The sequence below is a fragment of the Haplochromis burtoni genome, unplaced genomic scaffold, assembly GCF_018398535.1.
Source record: "Haplochromis burtoni strain Fernald_Lab_line unplaced genomic scaffold, NCSU_Asbu1 Contig_74, whole genome shotgun sequence".
In the NCBI taxonomy this organism is placed as follows: Eukaryota; Metazoa; Chordata; class Actinopteri; order Cichliformes; family Cichlidae; genus Haplochromis; species Haplochromis burtoni.
In genome coordinates, this window is record NW_024582435.1 from 427,409 (window position 1) to 449,392 (window position 21,984).

General features: G+C 39.2%; 1 protein-coding gene across 1 annotated transcript in view; it reads right to left on the minus strand.

The window, feature by feature from the left end:
* The window catches only part of pth2ra (parathyroid hormone 2 receptor a), a 73,280-nt gene that overhangs the window by 36,064 nt on the left and 15,232 nt on the right, over window positions 1-21,984 (minus strand). The window contains exons 3-7 of the mRNA XM_005925944.3: window positions 21,319-21,429; window positions 20,517-20,641; window positions 16,800-16,897; window positions 10,534-10,717; window positions 6,561-6,714 (exon numbers count right to left, since the gene is read on the minus strand). Of these exons, the coding sequence (XP_005926006.1) occupies window positions 6,561-6,714; window positions 10,534-10,717; window positions 16,800-16,897; window positions 20,517-20,641; window positions 21,319-21,429 (672 nt within the window). The remainder of the gene's footprint in view (window positions 1-6,560; window positions 6,715-10,533; window positions 10,718-16,799; window positions 16,898-20,516; window positions 20,642-21,318; window positions 21,430-21,984) is intronic.

Consider the following 21,984-nt stretch of genomic DNA (forward strand, 5'->3'; position numbering starts at 1 on the left):
AACTTCCAACTGCACCGTTACTTTGTTCAAACTGTGTGGGTTGTTATTGATTTCCCTTCCACTCCACAGTTTCTAAACCATTTAAAAACACTTAAATGTACCAGTGTAAAAACAAGAGTAAATGCATTAACTATTCGACTAAGATTTGGTACCTTTGGGGAGTAATATGTTTAAACCTAAACTTTAGAGTGGTTTTGTAGATTAAGTTACACCACATTCTCATTCCCAGAGTGTTAAAGTCAGTTGTTTAGTCATAAATCCACAAGGACTCCTTTTGACTTCAGTGACTACAAGGTTTAAAGTTTCATCCTCCCGTGAATCTCTGGAGCACTTTAAGCTCAGCTGTTACTTCAAGATCGCTCCTTAAAATGCTTGCAGAGGGCAATTTTACCACGGCCAGCTACTTGTACAGCTGCTGTTATTGTGTATATATTTATTTAGATTTAGATTTCTTCATACATTCTTATATAGTTCTATATTGTGTATTTTGTTGCACAGTTATTTTATTTTCAACTTTAATTTATATATTTTATCTTATTCTTCCCAGTTAAATTTACCCTTCATTCTAATTTGTGTTGTACAGTTATTTCATTTTTAACCTTAATTTATATTTTATTCCTTCCTAGTTAAATTTACCCTTTTTAATTTTTCATATTTATTTCCTATCTTATTCATAGCCTTTCTTTTTTTGTTTTCTTTAGGTCACGAGCAGTTGTCCAAGCATTTCACTACATATCGTACTGTGTATGACTGTGTACGTGACAAATAAAATTTGAATTTGAATTTGAATTTAAACATCAGCTTCTTTCAAACCTTCAGATGAAGTATCGTGGTGGTTATTGTGCAGCTGGTGCTGAGAACTGGGTCTCCATCGATGGCTTAGTAGTTTTAAACTAGAAGTATGCTTGTTGTTCATTTCAACATTCCCAGAGCAGTGCACCATTTATGTCAACTGGAGTCAAACCGTACCATGGCGAGGTGGCTGAGAGGGAATATTCAGCAACATAACCGGAACCACGGCCAAACTTCACAGTAGTGTTCTTGTGCATCTGAATGGGTGCTACTTCAAAATCACTCCCTTTAAGCATGTTTGCAAGTCTGCAGTTTCGCTACTGTCCTCAAACTTGTTTCAGTCCTGCATGTTGACTGTCATAGTTGGAGCCTGAGCACTAAAAGTCCAAATGCTCTATTGCACAGGTGTCAAAGTCCAGGCCTCGAGGGCCGGTGTCCTGCAGGTTTTAGATGTGTCCTTGATCCAACACAGCTGATTTAAATGGCTAAATTAGCTCCTCAACATGTCTTGAAGTTCTCCAGAGGCCTGGTAATGAACTGATCATTTGATTCAGGTGTGTTGACCCAGGGTGAGATCTAAAACCTGCAGGACACCGGCCCTCGAGGCCTGGAGTTCGACACCCCTGCTCTATTGTATCTGCTCTGTTTACTAATTCGTCAAATGAATTAGCTTTTTGGAGGCCTTAACATGCAACAGCTAAATCACAGAATTTAGCACACACATCAGGTCTGGTAAACATAATTTCCTTAGAGATTAATAAAGTATTCTGATTCCAATTCTGGAAGAAAAAAAATTACATGTTTATTGGTTTGGGGTTTTCAAAATGCCACTTTTGCAGGTTATAAATAAGTATTATGGACACACAGTTTGAGGTACATGAATGAAATTTGGTACATATGTGTAACATGCAAAGACGGACAACAAAGTCTATGGCCTCCCTGACCCAACAGGAAGTCTGCCATATTGAACTGAAAATGGCTTTTTCAAACTCCACGTAGAGATTTTATCGAATAAAACTCATATTCAGTCAGTTTAAACTACAGACTTGGGCAATATTAAACTGCTGAACTTGCATTACACGCACATTGTCTAATCTCGACCCAACTTTTCAGGTATGATAAGGATTTACCCCTGAACATATTTTAATTGTAATACTTAATAGCTGTCATAGTGCCAGGAACAGGACATGCAATGATTTCTGCTCCCAGTTTGACCAAATTCATCTCAAAAGTGGTCAGAATCAACATCAGATGGTGATGATGCTTCAGTGTGAAACTGTAAGCAAAAAAATAGTGCGCTTGATATACGAGTCTCAAATTTGGCAGCCTTACGTAATACCTCAAGATGTAGAAAAAAATCTCTTGGAGCCATGTCCCAAAGCCAGCAGGAAGTCAGCCATACTGAATTTAAGAATTTATTGATGTGTACTTTAACAAACCCCACCAAAACATTTTGTCAGATCAACATGAACAATGGTGATCTGACAAAGTGCAAACTGAACTCCTTGGTGATATTAAACTGCGAAGATTTTGAGTTTTTATGAAAGGTCATGGTGGCATGACAAAGTTCAATTATTCATCACAGGACGCACCTTGTCCAGTCTGTCCCTAACTTCACGTGCTGCATAGGACACGCCTACGTGCTAATATTAGGTCACACAGTAGGTAATAATCATCATTTAATCTACGTGAAATTTAAATTGTTTGTTCCACGCCTGGTATACATTAGTGTGATATACGGTTAGACAACTGACAAACAGTGGGCACAGAAGGTGTTCAGTAAGTAAGTGACGCAGCACCCAATTAGCTTCCTAAACTGAAAACAGCCACATGTCCGTGTGAGTCTAGTCAACCGCAGCATGCCCGAGGCGTAGCTCAGCTCGACCTCAGCACGGGTCGGCTGAAGCTGGCCTGGACGTGTGGCAGGGTGCGAGGGCCCTCTCGTCGCTTTTTGCAGCTTTAATTGGTCATTAAATCTGAGTCTCCATGTATGTCTGATTCTGAATTTTTAGCAAGTTTCAATTAAAGAGTCCAGTTTCCAACCCAGAAAGCAATGAACTGGGTCAGAAATGCAATCAGCAGCATACGTGTCCTGTTTATTCCCACATTCAGAGTTTTCCACTGCGAATTAATCCAAACGCTATCCCCGATGCCTGAGAAAGCACATGTGGGGTAAAAGATTTCAACTCTGGTTTCTGCCATCAACCCACAGTGCTGTCATTCTGCACGCACAAAACAGGGATTTTATTTTTTCTGATGGTTTGCAACTTTTTGCACTTTCACACAGTGAAAAAGGTGTTGAATGATTGCTGTGCTGATACACTGGCAGAGATCCAGTGAACATCGCAGGGGCACCTGTGCAATTTGACAAAATGGGACTTTCAGTGAGCCACTAAAAACAGCCAGACTGGAAGCCAGTTGAACATGACCTTAAAGGACCCTCTGATTCATTAGATAAGCATCAGGGTTCCCAACCCTACCCATAATTCTGGTGCCTAAGCTAACCAGAGTGAATGCTGATGTAAAAAGCCAATGTTGCTTTTCTTCTCAAAACCTTGAGCCACTGCATCAAGGCGCCAACGTCAAATGTGTGACAGAATTGCACTTTTTGATGCTGTGGAGATGATAATATTTTAAATTGCTCCACCAGAGACCATAACTATCTGAGAAGCACAGATACTAGCAAATATTACTCTGGGGCAGGAAAGGAAACAACCCACACTGTCACTGTGTGAGAAGCTAAGACGACGATGTGAGATCCACTTTTGCAAAAAGAGAAATTAAATGTGACAGAACCATTTTTTCTTCCTCTGACATCATTAGCAGCAGCATTTATAATGCACGTATTCTATTGCCACTTAACTCATTAAGCAACTCCTCAAATCTGTCACATGCTCTAAATTGTATTTGGATGCATGTGGAATTACTGATGGTGTCTCCTGTTCATGCGGCTTCACAAACAGACGTGATAAGATTGTGACTGTCGTTGGCCGAGATCAGCTCCTCATACCTCTTCCCTCTATCATCACTATAAACCCCTTCTCTAAATGCAACAGCTTCAATATTGTTAGCATAATTAATCACTGGAACTTTAATCAGGTGATAAGTGGTCCCCGTCCTTCAGTATGTATATTCTGCAGACCAGACATTTGAAATGAATTCTGTATCTTATCTGCAGCTCCAAAGACAAAATGAAGAAAGAGAGAGAGGTTGGCAGAGCTTAAAGGGAGTGTGGGAGCAGAGAAAAGAGCAGGGATGTAATCATGATCTTGTGTTAGTCACCGAGTTTCTTCACTGGGAAAGCTAATGGCTTATAGATATTTTGCAGCGAGTGCTTGACGATAACTGCAGATGGAAACAAAACACCGTGTTGTTACAGGAACCGTTGGGCTTTCATCTAAAACATGACAAATTAAAAATGTGCTAAAAGTCTGTGTTTAGGGCAACTTTACCAATAAGACGACTTAAAAATGGTTGATAGTGAACTCTAACAGATATATCTGCAAAGTGTTTTACCCTGCTGGGGAATGCTTCCCCCTCTTATCTCTTGCTGGTGTCATGCTGTGGAGCCAAAGCAGCTCAAAAACGTGTGCTGAAAAAATAATTAGTTCAAAAGAAGGCAGGGAGTGGCGGCATCATTATGTGGATTCATCCCCTCCTGTGAATGAACACATGGATTCATAAAAGACAAACCACAAGCCAAAGAATGGCTGTAAATTATGCAAATATACAAATCAGCTTAAGAAAATGCATCGCATTCCCTTTATATTCCTCAGTCATAAATTTTAATATTATCATTTGGAATATGGAGGAATTTTACAGTAACTTTTTGAGAATGTTTTAACGTGTCTGTAAAGCAAATTTCAGTTAATGAATCAGGCGACCCCAAAGACTTGAGCAGAAAGGCTATTTATTTTACAGAAATAGTGCTTTAATGATTTAAAAAGTAAATGAAATTTTTTAAAAAATAAATGTCTGATTTAAAATATGTTTAAAATAATAAAGTTTGTACATTTTTGCTTGAACTGTTAATCCATTATTTTCCAAATGTTTGTTAAAGCTCCTCCTCAAATAACCAGAAGTTCAAATTTATAAATATTTCGCTACATGATTATAGGCAGATTATATAATAATTCCCAAAAGCTTTAATAGTTCATGGATAAACAGCTGAAAAAGCAAACAGAGATGTAAACGTACAGACATGAAAATGAAAGCCTATATTAATCTTTTTAGGAGCACAGAGTTCTGTAAAGAGATCCGTAGACTCCATGCTGATAAATGATAGAAGCGCCTTTAGCAGCAGTAACAGAAGAATTCATTTTCTGTATGATTTTATTTTTCTCTCACATTGTTGGAGGAATTCTGGCCTGCTCTACTTCGCATCCCTGCTTCAGTTCATTGAGGTTTATATCTCTCTGGTGCTTTCACAGCATTTCAAACAGGTTTAGGTCTGAACTTTTGACTGAACCGCTGCAGCGCCTTCTTTCTTTTCTATTTCAGAAAATATTTTTTTATATAGAGGAGTTTATGGTTGACCGAGTGCTGGAACATCAGTAAAAACACCTCAAACTCTGCCTTCTCCTCTTTGGTCTCTTTGGTCTGGTGGCCATTGTTTCAGAAGTCTTGTGGTTTGCAAACCTCAGGCTACGTTCACTCTGCAGGTCTTAATGCTCAATTCCGATTTTTTGATCAAATCCGATTTTTTTTTGTCTGCTTGTTCACACTACAAATAAAATGCGACAGCAAACGCGCTCTAGTATGAACGCTCAAAGCGGCCGCGTGCGCAAAAGAAGACGCCACACACAACGCGCTCAGTTTAGACCCAGACCAACAGTATTGTTTGACTGATGGACCTTAATATAAAGACTTCGGTCTTTACGGTCTTTACATTTTCTTTGTACTGTATAATCTGCAGATTCTGACAGAAATCTGCAGATTATACAGTACAAAGAAAATGTTCACGTTGTCTTCCCAACAGTTTCACACACTTGCAAGTAATCAATTAAGTGCATCTGATTAGCAGCACCTGGCTGCTGCACAACCTCTTAATTCCTATAGAACCAGTAACGGTGCACATAGTTTTCACAGGACTGCATTTGATCACATTTGAACTTTCAACGCAGTTTGATGGAGGAGTCAATAAAAGGTCTATTATTATTTTATATTTTAGTATTTTATTACAGCTGATGTAGTCCAACATTAGTGACTTAAAGTAACTACAAGTAAAGAAAACCAGAGGAGACGGAAAAGTAATGTGAATGCTCTTTGCTCTTTGCTTGTTCATGCGGCTTCAAAGAAACAAACGAAAAATACGTTGTGGGGAAAAAACCCTTTCATCTACTTTTCTTAACAATGCGACACACTCCTTTGCAAGGACAGAACAAAAACTTGAACAAAAACACAAAACAAATCTGTTCTGTTTCAGAAGAAACAACATAATTTTATTCCAAAAGTCTTTTTTGCTGCTTTTGATGTGATGAATTACACAACTGCCATCAAAACAACAATAAACTGCAGATATAAAACTGACTTCTGTTAATCACTCACTTAACTCTGCTCAAAAGGTTTGGAAATTCCCCCACACAGCAAACATCAACTATATTAATGAGTCTCTTCTCTGAAGCATGTTGGAAAACATTAAGCGCTGTTTTACATATGGTGTCATATTGTAGTTGCAATGAAGCCATAAACTTCAGAACTGATGCTTTCGTCACGTTTTGTCCTCCTTCATAACTGCGTTATGTGTAATGTAATCTTTTAGTGCTTACCCCATCCGATGAGTATCAAACCCCAGAGGTATTTGGAATCTGATCGGAAGGCCATGAAGATGAGACTGTGGAGATAAAGGCCTTCTACCAGAATCCAGTAGTAATTTGTAGCCAGAAAGTAGATGAAGAGCAGCACAGTCACCTTGCAGCCAATCTGAAAGCATTAACAGTTTTATCAGATCCTATTTGAAACTAGTATTATGCAGCTTATTATGCTGTTATTTTGCATGTCTGTGTGTTGACACACGCGATGATCACAGTACTTCAAAGTATTCAAACACCACAGGTGATCATAAGAGAGGAAATGATCTCATTACAATCAGAAGCAGCTTGCTGTATAAATTTGCACAAATATGTTATTAACTAGAACGTAAACACAGAGTAAAGCAGCTTCTGCTAACTATGTCATTGTTTGTGTATGATTCCAAGATTAGTGACATGTACAGGCTATGCCCACTAAATTTTATACTGTAAAGGTTTCAGACGTAAACTGGATTGTTTTCTTTGTCATTTTTCATCTCTGAAAATTAAAATCGTATGATAGAAGTCTGCTAAACTCACTACTCAGTTGTTACAATTGAACTGACACTATATAGATTAAAGTAGTGGGACTGAAAGCACCGGGATTTAAAGATTAAGAAATGTGGCCACAAACTTTTTATTACAGGGCTATTTAAATGCAAAAAGTTTAACTTACAAGGTTTTTCAAGTTAACGAAAGTGTGGGGGGAAATAGATTAACCACATCTCAAAAAAAGAGACAAAAAAACCCAAAATAACTCGTATTATTGTATTCTAGACACCCAGTTTAACTCTAAGTGTGCAAACCCAGTCCTAAAACTGTAAAAAATTGTTTCCTTAAAAACAAATCTTTAAAATTAATACAACACATATTATAACCCTGGTAATTTGTGCAAATTAAATCTCCAAAAGTTGATTCTGTTCATCTGGATGTTTTCAGTGGGAGAAATGTTTCATCATCATCCAGGTGACTTCTTCAGTCTCAGCTGACTGCAGGTTTCAATCTTATAAACAGGACATTTGCATAATGACTGAAACCAGCACCACTGAATGAACAATGGGCTGGGAGGTCAGTTCTTTCATCATTAATATGCAAATTCTCCTGGCCATTGATCAACAACCACTGATCAATGGCCATGAGTACCAATCACATTAGACTTTCATACTCAGTCCTGCTACAGTCCAGCCTGTGCATTCACTCGGGGACCAAACAACTCCTAAGTGTGCCACATATATGATTTGTTTACCTCCACTGTGTGGAGAATAGTTTGACACTAGAAGTCTGCTCTCACATTCAGTGGGGAAACCTTCTCACAGGGACGAGTCACACACTGAATTAATGTTTAAAGGAAAAAGCAGTGAGACTTCTCCTGCAATGCAGTCATTGCAGGAGAAGTCTCACTTAAAACGTTACTGCCTCTTATTTTCAGTCTGGGATGTGAAAATAGGACATTTTCTGTGGAAGTGTCCTGCCAAAGGTGAGAATGTGTTTCCACCCATTTCCATATATATACAGTACACAATCTTGCAGAACTCATGCAAGTAGATGCTTCATTATACATCACAGGCAGTATGTGATGGTATAGGTTGTGGCTCCGACTGTCTCAGACTCAAAGGCTGAGTCATTCAAGTATTCAAGCGATTATCTCAGTTTCCTGGAGCAAATATGCTCCAGCTACAGGTACGTGGACTCCAAACGAAAGGTTTCACCTTGAAACATGTTGCTCATCAATGAATATTCATTGTATTTCCTTCTGGAACTTTACGTTTTCTTACCAGATCACCTTATTTAATCATTTAAATTAACAAGCTTATGAGGGTGGAATTGCTCCTCTGAATAATATGAATACATTTAAATAACTAAATCAGCTGGTACAGTAAGTGCAAACCGAATAATTAATACTAACAATGCTGCTTACAAGACTCTAAGCTTTAAACAGGAAAAACAAGCTCTGCTCTTGTTTGCTACAGCAAGACAAATGAAATTTAAATACCAAATACAAGGTGTCTGTAGCTGGGATAATAATGTAGTCTAAAACTGGTGACTTACACAAATTAAATACACACAAATGGAAGAAAACCCAGGATAAACAAACAAATCTAAAGTGAATGTCATTTCTCGTTGCGTACGTGTTCATGTGGCTTCAAAGAAAGGAAGAAAAAAAATCAGGAGAAAAACCTTTCATCTGCTCACTTTAACAATGTCTCATCCTTCTTTTCAAGGACAGAAAAACCTGTAACACAGCCAGCAGTTCTGTTTCATGTCATCATGTTATCGGTACACATAAACACCCAAGTCACCTGTTATTAACATCATAATTAGGACTAATAGAGCTGTTTACAACATTCAAATTAACCTACGAGGGATCAAGCAAAAAAAATAAATGGATAAATAAATAGAATTGTTAACCCATCCTCTGAACGTCACACAGGTTAAATGCATCTGCAGTACCGTCAAACCATTAGAAGTTTTGGCGTCACTGTCTACGTCAAGCTGCTCGGGGTTATAACTGAATCAGACTCCATTTTATTAGACATTTCTCTCTGTTTTTGTTTCATAGAAAATTCTCTAAAAACATCCCATCGTTGTGTTCACTGTGTACTGTTCTGCTTCTTCATATTCAGATCCACATGTCCTGCGACATTCAGTTCATGCTTATTTTGTGGGGATTTTTCATCAACGTTTTTGTTGTTATGGTGTCCACCTGTGCTCTGTGGTGCTCTCTGTTGTGTTTTATTTTGAAAGTGTCTTGTTCTGCTTCCTTTGTCTGGTTGGTTCAGTCTCAAACATCAACCCAGTGATAAAAAAAACACTTTTTTTTTCAGTGATGTCACCTGATTGGTCAGCAGCAGAGCTTTGAGGTCAACAAGTTTAAAGACTTCCTGTCTGATGTTAAGGACCTCACTTTGAATCGTGGGACTTTTGCTCAATGTTTTGGGTTTTTTGGTCTCGAGTTCTGTTTGTTTCTTTGTTTCATCTTTGTGTTTTTCTTCTTAGTTTGTTCTTATTTTATTCTCAGTTGTGATTAATCTTGTCTTGGGTCTAAATCCTGGCTGCTGCACAGCCGTGACATTGACATTGTCAAATAACCTGTTACTCATTTTTTTAATTCTTCTGATTTTATTTAAAGTTTGGGGTGGTTGCTTTGCCCAAAGATTTTCTGTTCTTAACTTTTTTTTCTGTACTGGATTTCTTCTGAGGCAACCCATGTTTAATGTCCCAGCACTGTGTTGTGTGAGTAATTCCCTCAGGCCACTCTGCAGACGTTTGGACTTGGAGAAAGTTTGTACGAAGGCTCAAAATATCCACCAAAGGGTCCTCGCGCACTTGACAAATTGACCGTGGGACACCCATAAGCCCTCACAGACTTAGCTGGATGATGCTTCAAGTGTGTGAGGGTGGACACTGAGATTAGGTCTTTTTCTTTGTGATTTCATGATTGTTTCCACCTGATCCTCATCAGCCCTGTGTGCATATTTATTCCTGTGTTGCCGTCTGTTTTTGTTAGCTTGTTTGTTTACGAGCACCTCAGCAGTTCTCGCTGCTTTCCTTCCTTTGGCACGCTTTCTGATGTTTGAGTTTGTCATTTCTCTTGGATTCATTTTACCCTACTGTGCTTTTGAGGATTTTTATAATTCAATCAATACTGTTTTTTTATTTGCATCTGAAAAATCAGGTTCAATTCAAAAAATAAATGCTGCAAATTCATCCTGTGAAATTATATGGTTGGTGTGAACGGCTACATTAAGATCTGAAATATATTAATGTGCAAAATATTTGCATGAATTTTATATGTCCAGTGAGTAAAATCAATTTTTCTTAGAAATAGACAGAAACAAAATCTGGCTTTGTTGTGTAATGACACCTGATGATCCTGATTAAAGTCACTCATTCCAACAAACACTGTACCACATCTCTAATTTGGATCTTATTTAATGTGCGTGGTACTTACATACTGCGACTTGTCCAGTGATGCTATGCTAACAGTTTTTAAGCTGTCGAGCAGAGCAGAGTCCAAGTCCTGCAATCCCGCCCTGGAATACACAACTTTGTCCTTCACGAAGATGCTGACTGCTCGTAGCATGAAGGAAACAAAGAGGTGCATGTGGATGTAGTTTCTGGTGCAGTGAAGACGCCTGCCACACAAGCAAAGACAAAGTTATAAAAACTGCAAAGCATTTCTCATAAATGATGAAATGAGTCCAAGGCTACCCTTGTGGCACTGTTGAGCAGAAATGCAAAAAAGTATAAAAACATGATCTCATGACCACAAACACCAGTAAAGCCGGAGTTTAAACGATCTTCTTCCCTCCTGTGTCATCTCTGTAACGTCAGCTATAGGAGTTGAATGGGTATATGTGTGTTCCATTTAACAGAAAATAATCCACCAGTTTTATGCAACATTCAGCCTCAACAGGAAGAGGAGCTGGTGAATAGTAGATAAACAGAGCTGACAGAGGGGACGAATCCTCAGCGATCCTGTCTATTTCTGTCAGAGGAGTGAAACTGTCGATGCAGCACATGCCTGCCCTGTAAATCATCGACGTACAGAGCACCGTGACACACAGGTGTACTGAGTTTTTCCACCGTATGGCCGGTAAAGAAACTGTCAAGGATTTTCAAACTGTCTCATTGTAAGCACGGGTCTCTGGCTATAAAACTGTGCAAGGATAAGAGTACGCCTCTGTTAAAGCCAGCGCAGCACTTCTATATCTCTGTTCTGTTTTGCTGCAGTAAACACAGAGAGCATTAAAAACTGTAAAGCCTTGCAAACAAATATTCACTATTTAAGTATTAGTGTTGCTGTCCCTGCTCCTGTTGTTCCTGCATATAATTACCACGAGCAGTACAGGAACATGAGGCAGAGAGAGAGAGGGGGGGGGGTCAATTTAAGAACAAATCCTTGCAGACTCCTGTTAAACGAGTGGCCAAGTCATTGTCTTCAGGGTTGAAGATGATGCAACTGTTTGGTGTATTTTACTCAACAGTTGGGGTTTGTTCAAACGTGTGACTGAAGCTCAGCTTATGTGTTTTATTCTTCCTTAATTGGATTTTAAGAAGTGGTAAACTGTGGTAGAGAACACCGAGGCAGCTGCGCTCCGACGGACCTTTCAAACATGTGTAGTGTTTATATTTCATGCCTTCACAGTATGATGAATTCATAATGTCTCCACCTAATTTTCAACTGCAAATGCATAAAGTAAGTTTAAATAACCAGATGTTTTTTCCATAATTTATTTTCAAGAGAGCAGGGAGGAGGTTGTTGTTGTTGTTGTTGTTGTTGTTGTTGTTGTTGTGTTTGTGTTTTGTTTTGTTGTTTGTTTGTTTTTTGGGGGGGGTGGGAGGGATTAAGACACTTTTTGATGACCATTATCTTGTCCTGTTTTACCCAAATATGACAACACGACAGCCATACAAACATTATTTATTATTTATTTTAATGAAAGTGTAAATGACAATTTATATAACCATGTTTAACCCTTACATCAGTTAAACACTGTTCTCACTCCTATATACTGCCATCTATAATTGGCAGTATTATTTCATCATCATCACTCAGACCACAAAACGTTAAAAATAATGACTGCAGACTCGTCTCTGCATTCAAACTGCTGTCAAACATCAAAACTGACCTGAACAGTATGTAAAAGCCATGACTTGAAGTTTCTGATACTTCAAAACAATTAATCCCTGTGTGTTTTTGTTTTTTCCTACTCTGGAAAACACTGCACTGCTCAGCACTGCTGACTGTGGCTTGCATAGGGTTAATGTACTGCAGCTCTTTAAAGGGCGCTTTACATTTTCTAACACACATTGTGTACATTATCTCTAGAGACAAAAACTGAGGCAGACAGCAGCGGGAGCTTTGAGGGCTGATAAAGAATCAGAATCAGAGATTTGTCGGCACTTTAAGAAGTCAGAAACACTGGATTTAAGGCCTGTATTTGTCAAACGGAGCCTTGATGGCTCTTTGAAATTTCAGCTGCAAATGATCCAGAAAATGTGCTCTGTTTGAAGTTTCCCTTTTTAAACATGCATCTCTGATCACCTCGGGCACTTTAGTAGCATCTGAAGAGTAAGAGGATGTTGACTCAACTTTCAGCTTCCATCTCTCGCAATCAAATCCAGCAACCCAGTCAAAACTTGGTGTTAAAATCAGGAGGAAGTTTACCTACACACAGGATACCCATCAGTGGTGGCACAGAGCTCATTGTTCTGGATTATTTTTATGCAGAAGGCAGGAGAGGTGCTTCTAAATGGGAACGTGTAACACTCGTGTTGCATAAATGATCAGTTCTTACACTCAGGTTTTAAATCTTAAGAAATGCCATCTTCAGTTAAGTGGGTTTGTGTGTGATATACAATTTCAGGTGGGCAGGGATTTCCAAAAGGTTTTTGAAGTGTTGATGGGATTATTACACCTACCGTAACACGCCATAATAAATCTGGAGAGCCCTGCCAGTGGAACTGCAAAATTAAAGGCAGTTTGAAATGATCGCCTCCTGTTTACTTGCATCTCTCTCAGGTCCATGTGAAACGAGGTTTTCATCTACATCAAAGCTTTTATTTTCATAATTTAAAATATTTCTTTACACTTGTTTGAATCGTCTTATGTAAGGAAGCGAGCGGTTACAGTAAGTCACATAATTTGCAGAGTCTTTTTCAGATGAATGTGGTTGGCCGCTCCGTCTCCAGTTACCGGCTCATTAGAGGTATCTTCCTGTTGCTTGGATATAACCTGCCTTCAGAAATACTAAAAATAACTGAGCCCATGATTCTGCAGTTTCCTTTTCAAGGTTACTTAAAATAATATCATTCAGAAGCTGTTATTCGTTAGAACTAATCAATTTAAATCGAACCAGTTAAAAAATTAATTTACCCTAATCAGTGATGGACATTGATAACTTTGGCCATTGATGGTGATTTTGAAGATCAGATTCTGTATCCATTCCTTTACTGGTTTCCACAGATGTTCAGCAAACCACTTTTATTCCCTGAGTGCAGAAGCACAGCAGGAAAAAGTCCTTCATGTGGTCCAGGTGAAAAGCTCCACTGGCACCACTTTCAACATTAATAGTGTGAATGCCGTGACTGAGATCCTGTTTCTCTGTAAACTTTAATCTTCTACTTTATTCTAGTTGCTCCGTTTCTTTGCCGCTTAACTACTCCCTCAGTTTTCATTCGATTTTCACCATTCAAATTTTAAGCTCTTCTGCTAATGCCAGCTATATCTTTTGGTGCTGATAACTTTTATACTTTTTGAAATATTAAACTTTCTATGTCATTTTTGACTCATTTTAATGAATGGGACCACATTAGCAGTGTGATCACCAGGTTAGCTTGCCGGGCTGAGCTGTGTTTTAGCTCAGTGAGATGAGCAGCCGTTTTCAGAGCAGGAGGGTTCGAATCCCACACCATTTTTTTCAGTAAACACTTTAACTTTTTTAACACTTTTCAGAACAAATTTCAGCTTCTACACCCCTTTTCAGCAGAAATTTTAGCTTTTTCACCTCTTTTCAGCACAAATTCCAGGTTGTTCAGCGGTTTTCTGCAACAACTTCAGTTTCTTCACCTATTTTCAGCAGAAACTTCAAGTTCCGCTCTTTTCAATTTCAATTCAATTTCAGCCTCTTCTGCTCTTTCAGCAGAATTTCAGCCGTTTCGCCTGTTTTGAGTATACAGTTCTGCTTCTTCACCTCTTTTCAGCACGATTCAGCTTCTTCGGGACCCTGCACATTTTTTCTCTCACCATATCTGTCTTTGGGACAAGAACTAGTTTGGCTCAGTGAGATGAGCAGCTGCCGTGAGACCTGGTGGTGCAGGTTCAAATCCTACCTGTGGCTGTTGTCACATGTCTTCTCTGCTTGCACTCAGTGTGCTTTATTGATATTTTTCAGTGTACCCTTTCAAATACAACGCTTTTCAGCAAAGACTTCAGTTTCTACAAAGTGTTTTCAGCAGATAGTTCTCCTTCTGCTGTTTTCAGATTCCACTACACGGCATTCACACTGCATTTTCACAGGAAATGCAACTTTTTCTAGATTAATTTATTAATTTAAAAAAAGAAGAAGCTTGGAAACATATCCAAATAAAAACTACTACAAAACCACTATTTACAATTTCTTTTGGATGACATCTTTCTTATGTATTTGTGTTTTATCTACAAGGCCGTTTATTTTTCTTTATTTGGATCACAAATGTAAAAACCTGTAGCAGTCATGGATAAATGCCGGGGTTCTGGTCAGAGTCAGTCTGACACATATTTTGTTAAAGCTAGCCATCGGTCCGATCCCTTTTTCAAGAAGAAGGCACAAGGTTTTTAAAAGTCGATGTTTACAGTGTATTTACAACTTCAACAGTACACCGTATCAACAGAGAGATTGCCCCTTTCACACTCAGTCCCACCAAAATCTAATTCTCAGTCTTTCCAGCCAGGCTGTTTGCAACAGTTGGCATGGTATTGACTGCTTACCAGGATCCAAGCTCTGTGCAGATGGCGATGCAGGGAATGACGAACTGGAGGGGAAGTGTGCACGACTTTGTTTTGAATTCTTGGATCTGGTAATTAGGGATGTGTTTGCATGACACTACACAGGATGTGACTTGTATGCTAACCTCATAGCCAGATAAGAATGGCTCCCTGTGTCCTTGTGTATATTGTTTAGTATGTTCTCATATTTCTGGTATTTTCTGATTGATTTCTTAATGTTCTTAGTTGGTTTATGATTGTCCAGTTTTTTATTCCTGGTTTATAATAAGTGTCAGTTCCTATTTTGAGTTTTTCTTGCACCGTTCCTGTTGAGGAACACAGGATGTCTTTGTGAGTTTCATTTACCTTTGCAAAGGGGTCAAACAACATGCCAGTAGCCTGCATTTTGACCAAGAGGGACTGCAAGCCTAGAATATTTATACAGACAAGCTATCTTTCTGCCAGGGTCCGAGCGCTGTGTAATAAAAGATAACTCGTACATCAACACGTGGTATTTCTGAAAGATTACATGGAGACAGAATATGACAGCATGTCAGAGCCTTTCATTCGGCACGGTCAGCTTGACCCGGAGAAGCAGCGGTCTTAAATTTTCCATTATGTTCCTTCAGTCTTTCGTTCTTGGTCGTTCATCCGTCTCATTTCCCTACGCTTATACATTTGCCCTCTCTGTTCGCCCGTGCCTCTTAATGTTTCAGTATCTGTGTCTAGTAGTTTTCTATTTCCTCTTTTATTTTGCAGCCTGATTTCCCTTCATGGCATTGATTAGTTTTACTTCCACTTTGTGTTTGTCATGATTGAGCTCGCCTGTGTAATCCCCCTCACCTGTTCCTTGTGTGTATTTATAGTATTTGTCTTCTTGCAGCCTCCCTGCATGTTTCCCTCTCTGCTCTTCTTGGCTTTAGTTACTTTGCATTTTGGACTCTGTTCTCTTTTGGATTTGTTATTTTTGGGCTTTGATCAGACACGGCTCACATTTTTGTTCTGTCCATTCTGCCTCTGAAAGCTGCGTTCTGGGTACTCATATCTACGCTCCAATACGACAGGACAAAGTAAAAAATTTACATCAACTGTCGAAACTTTCAAAAATGTGGCTGTGGTTCTAAAATAATTGCTAAGGGAAAATCTTGGCTCCTGAAGGTCAGTTTTGCTACATCTACTGCTGCACTGCCACTGAACGTCAACACTGCACATAAAATGATCTCTACTTGTCTCATGTGGACATACAGATGAGTCATTATTTATTCTGCTAATCTCTAACATGTCCAGTAGAGTGGATGTGTTTTAGTTTAGATCTGTAATGAGCACATCTTACATTTCCATATGCAGATGTGTGAGACGGCAGCGTCCCCATCACCACACTCTAAATTAGACTAATTAGCATTCTGCCATTTGAAGTATACTCAACTCTGCATCCTCTAGATGTGGTTCGAAACGGTACATGATTCAACAGGACACAAATATTCCAGCTGACGAGGGAGCTGACAGAGGCATCACAAGAATATAAATATCCCGGCTGCTGGGGAATTTTCATAACCTGTAAAGTTCAAGTCAGTAAGGCATTAAATGTTGCTGTTATTTTTAAGTTCCTGCCACTGCTGGTTTTCAGAATCCAAAGCAGGATGTGCAGCAGGAGTCCGGCTCCCACTGATGTGTTTTCTATCTGCAGAAGCTCAGATTTGACAAACTGCAGTTTATGATTTAAGCAAAAACAAAAACTGCTCTCTTACCGGAAGTATCCAATGATCATGATGGCCACTAGCAGAGAGCTGAAGGACACGGCATAGCCAATGGTATACATGACGTACAGACGCTCAAAGAAGTCTTGCTGTGACAAGAAAGAGAGACATTTCCTATTTAGTCAACTTCTGAACAAGACTGGTACAATTTACACAATCATGACTCACAATGGTATGGTGGAAAAAACGGGGCTGCAATGAGAACATGACAGCCCAGCACGAATGGAGTTTAATTAAAACAGAAAAATGAGTCAGCATTACATCCCTAATCTTTGATAGAGTAGAAATTACTTCAGGAGTTTTAGCAGCAAATCCATTCCCTGGAAATCTAAGATAATGTAATCTCTACGAGGAGTGGTTAGGCTCAAAGCAGCCAGAAGATCCAGCTGATACCAAAAACAAAAGATGGCTATAAGTCTCTCTTCCTGGTAATGTTTTATTTTCAGAGCAGATGACATCCCCAGGGTAGTGTGGTTGCTTAGATGAATAGGTTGAATATGAAAAGCTGTGTGGAGTGAAATTAAAAGGCTAATTTTATAAGAGAATTATTAATTTTCTTGACAAAATTTTAATTCTTTGTAAAGAAAAATGATGATGGAGGGAAATTAAGGCTGAGCTGATCCATCATTTATAAAGCGACAGACCTGGAAGTCTTTTTGTTAAACATGCCTCAAACTAAATTTGAGATATTAAGCACATGTTAGGCTTATCGTTAAAAAGCTGTACCAGTCGCTCAAAGTCAGTTGTGATTTCACAAAAGCTGCAATCGAGCCAAGTTGGATGAAGGACTCGGAGGCTTGTAGATTTGATTCTTCTATCTAAAGCAAGTTTGTGGAGAGCGTTTAGCAGGTTGGAGAGGCAAACGTTTTTATTTATAAAGTTACTATTTTTTTATTGTTTTCATGGAAACAGCCCAACTTTCTATAATTCATCACTGAATGGAAGCTTGTTATCTGTTATCACTCGGCTGCAATTTGTCACCCCTCCAAACTCGAGTGTCTCAGTAAAGCAAAGTCTCTGCAGCAGCACGTCGACTACTTTTTGTTTCCTACTACAGTACATCCACTCCTGACATGAGGCATCCAAAGCTGGCAATTAGCCGGTGAACACAGCAGCAGTTAGCAGCTAAAAAGTCAAATATTTCTCCCTGGAGCTGTTAGAGACGCACACAAAAGACCTAAGGAAACACATGGTACCGAGTCCAAATACTAATGATGCTCCATTTATCTGTCTGCTGTGTGAATATGTGTGTGAATACACTTACAAAAGCTGCTTTAAAAGGTGACGTGAAGGCATATTAATGTCACTAATGTAGTGTCAGGTTGGATAATCCATTTATTATTCATCTCTGTCCCTCTTCCACAGCATGTCTTTATCCTGTCTTCCTTCTCTCACCCCAACCGGTCGCAGCAGATGGCCCCGCCCCTCCCTGAGCCTGGTTCTGCCTGGTTTCTTCCTGTTAAAAGGGAGTTTTTCCTTCCCACTGTCGCCAAAGTGCTGCTTATAGGGGGTCATATGATTGTTGGGTTTGTCTCTGTATGTATTATTGTAGGGTCTGCCTTACAATATAAAGTGCGTTGAGGCGACCGTCGCTGTGATTTCGCACTGTATAAGTAAAATTGAACTGATTAACATCTTATATGTGTAGCAGGCAAAACAAGGAAAGGGGAAAAGTAACTGAAAGTAACTTTTAGATGAAATATGAGAATTTAAATGGCTGTAAACAGACGGATGGCGAGATGAAAATTTCTCCAATTATTGAGATTTTGTATCCTTTTCTGCCTTCAAATGGCTAAAATATCAAAATCTGCAGTTAAAATTGATATTTTCATAATGAATCATACCAAACAGCACACTAATCACTATGGCGGATGCTAGGCTTTATTGATTAATATGTTTGATCTTCAAGAGATGCAGACTGTCTGCATGATTACATGTTTTTAAATTTTATTTATTTTTTGGTTGCTTGGAGCACAGTGTCCTTATTTGTCCTGAAATAATTCTGCTATATGATTAGTCACCAGCTTCTGAGAACACTTTGTTTGGTTTCTTTATCAAATGTCTGCTTTGTATTTTATTGGGGGGGCATATATGGGCGGACGGTACCGTAGAGGATGTAAGAAATGCTTTTTGGAGCTGATTACTGAGTAGAAAATAAGACTGTCATAATCCTGCTGTACAAAAGTTAGCAGTATTTCAGATTTCCTTTAATCATTTTTCTTCTACAACCTGCGAAGGAACACATAATGAACACCTAACAACTCATAAATATGCAGCCTGTGATGAGAGCCTGAAAGCTGTGTTAAAGGATAACAAGTAAAAAGGGTGAGAACGTGAGCTTCAGAGGATGAGGAGCTGTTTGGTTGTTAGACACTTGAGGTAAGAATATGAAGCTCTGCACCACAAAACAGATGTTTGTGTAAGATGGAGCAGACGGGGCAGCAGATGTTTCAGAGAACATCCAGGCTTATTCACAGAGGTCTGCTCTATGTATGTTTATTGACCTGTGTGCAACACTGCGCGAGGCTTGATTCACCCCTCGTTTATTTACATTCAGATGGGAAAATGGAAGATATGGCAGCAATTTATCGAAACATGGAAACAGTATGTGAGGTGAAAGCACAGTTTGTACATTCTGAAAGAGCTTAAAAGTCAAAGAAATTGTATGGCTCCTTTTTTCTTCAGCACAGCCTGAATGCTGAAATCAGATGCTTTCCAGATAGGATTACACTGTAGATCTAAATCTAATGGTACTTTTCTGCGTTCATATTTTCAGTCGTTTTAACAAGCTCTCCAGCAACACTGGCTGAAATCCAGCTCCAACCCATCACAGAGTGTTACAGGCAAGTGTAGATACTCAGTGTACCTCCCCAGACCTCCTACAGACAACCCGATGAAGATCTGAACCAAATATTTTCAAATTTAGATTCATCACTCCACCCTGCCACTGACTTCCAGCCCAGTTGTCTCTTGTCTAAAGCACACATCAGGCGTTCCTCCCGCTTCCCTTCTCTAAAAATGACTTCTTGACAGCCACCCTTCCATTTCTGATGAGGCTTCGGTGAACAGCGGGTGGATCAGCTGAAGGTTCAGGTGAATCTCTCAGCTCCTGCGTCGGGTCTGTGTGGCTCTCAGACACTGTTCATCTGCAGTGGATCGTTTTTAGGCCTGTCACTTCTTCTTTTGTTCTCCACTTGTCTAGTGTCCTTAAAATTTTTAAGAGGCAACAATGCCAAGTTTTCAGCTTATAGCAGCGTGTTGGTGTAAAAATACTATTTCATGCCTGTCAAACTGTGTTGTCTTTGGCATTTTTCATGGTTTCAGCTAAAGAAACAGGAAGAAATGTGTCTTTGCAACAGGCTGCTTGTAATAAAGTGCCAAAAGATACAATTTAAATTTGGTTCTTTGTTGTCTCTTGTCTGTTTTAGACACATCTAGTTGCTTCATCTCTTGATTTAGGACCTTTTTTTGTTTTGTTTGAATGATTCAAAGCCAGTGTTGAGTTCCTTAATAATAGGGAAAAGGGTGGTGCAGTGGTGTGATCGTGCAGTATGCACCCGGGAAAGGTCGTCAGGCTTAAGTTAAGGGAAAGTCTGGCTGCTTGGAAGCAAAATGTACAGAAATGAGGTGTAGCTGGAGACTTTTACTGTATACTCACAACATTTCACACATACAGCTGCAACTTTAATATTTTATAGCGATACTTACTCTCCCATCTTCGTCACTGAAGGGCTGGAGAAAGCGTAAACACTCTGAGTAATTGGTCCATGTTTTGTTCCACTGCTCCACAAAGACCCAGGAACCGTTGATGTCACACTTCCTGTAAGCATGTCCTACAAAATGCCCATTTTAAAAATAAAAAATAATTTCACTCAAACAAAAACACCTTTAAAAAGGTTTAAGTAACTACCGTAATGCATAAATGGCCCAAACACATCTATTCTTACACAGGTGATCTGAAATTATTAATCACAATGAATAATAAAAACTACACCTTAGTTCTGTGTCGTGTATAAAAGGGAAAAAAAACATTTTTAATGCCTTTAAAAACCTTTTTACCTTCAATTCATTGTGGCTTTCACATCAGGGAAAGAACGGATGTAAATCAAACTATTAATGACTGAATTTAAAACATTAATGTTGACGCTCGATGTGATGGACAGAGTTCGTTCCACTTTAATTCTTTAATTTTTTTTCTTTGTGGCCTGAATATGAAGCTGAAATTATTCAAGAATCCTGCTGTAAGGACCACACAGTTTCACTAGTTATCCACCAAATATGATGTTCCACTTTTCTGTGAAGAACACATCAGAGCAAAATTTCTCAAAAAGCAAACTTTCATCTTGTCCAAGACCTTCAAAATCCTCAAAACTCTTTTTCGGATTGTACGCGCTACCTGAGAATATAACGAGTCGTGCTGAGAATGCTTGTATTAGATGTTCGCTGAACAGTTTGAGTTTTTCTTTGCATGTTAAGCTCTAATTCGGTGCTGGAAAAGAAAAGTGTTAACCTTGGTGATTGAAGTCATAGATGTACGATGGGCAGGGGACCTTGGTGATGAGCCCGGGGGAGCCGCGGGGCCAACAAATCAGACCGTCCCAGTCTGGAGGGCACACCTCATCTGCAGTGAGAAGATGAAGAAGTCAACACGTCACCGATATGATACCCTCTGTTTTTCCTATGTGTGCTTGTTTGTTTTACATGCCAAGAATATGGACTTCTATCATATATATCCATTCACACTGTGATGCGAATAGGCTTGTACGCTCACAGGCCACTTTGTTAGGTGCACCTGTTCAACTGCTCATTAATGTCGGCTCAGCACATCATTTAGCCATGTAGACATGGTCACAACAACCTGCTGTTCAAAGTGAACATGAAAGTAGCAAAGAAAGGGGATTTAAGTGACTTTGAATGTGGCATGATTGTTGGTTCAAGAGAGGCTGGTTGGAGTATTTCAGAAACTGTAAATCCTTGAGATGCTTTTCTCAGAAAATGCCAGCAGATCAACAAAGGTCTGTCACCCAGTGAGCGGCAGTTCCTTTGCACAAATGTCTCACAGATGTCAGGAGAATGGCCAAACTGCTTCAAGCTGACAGGAAGGCAACAGGAACTCAAATAGCCCCTATTCACACCTGAGGTATGCAGAAAAGCGTCTCTGAATATAATACACCGA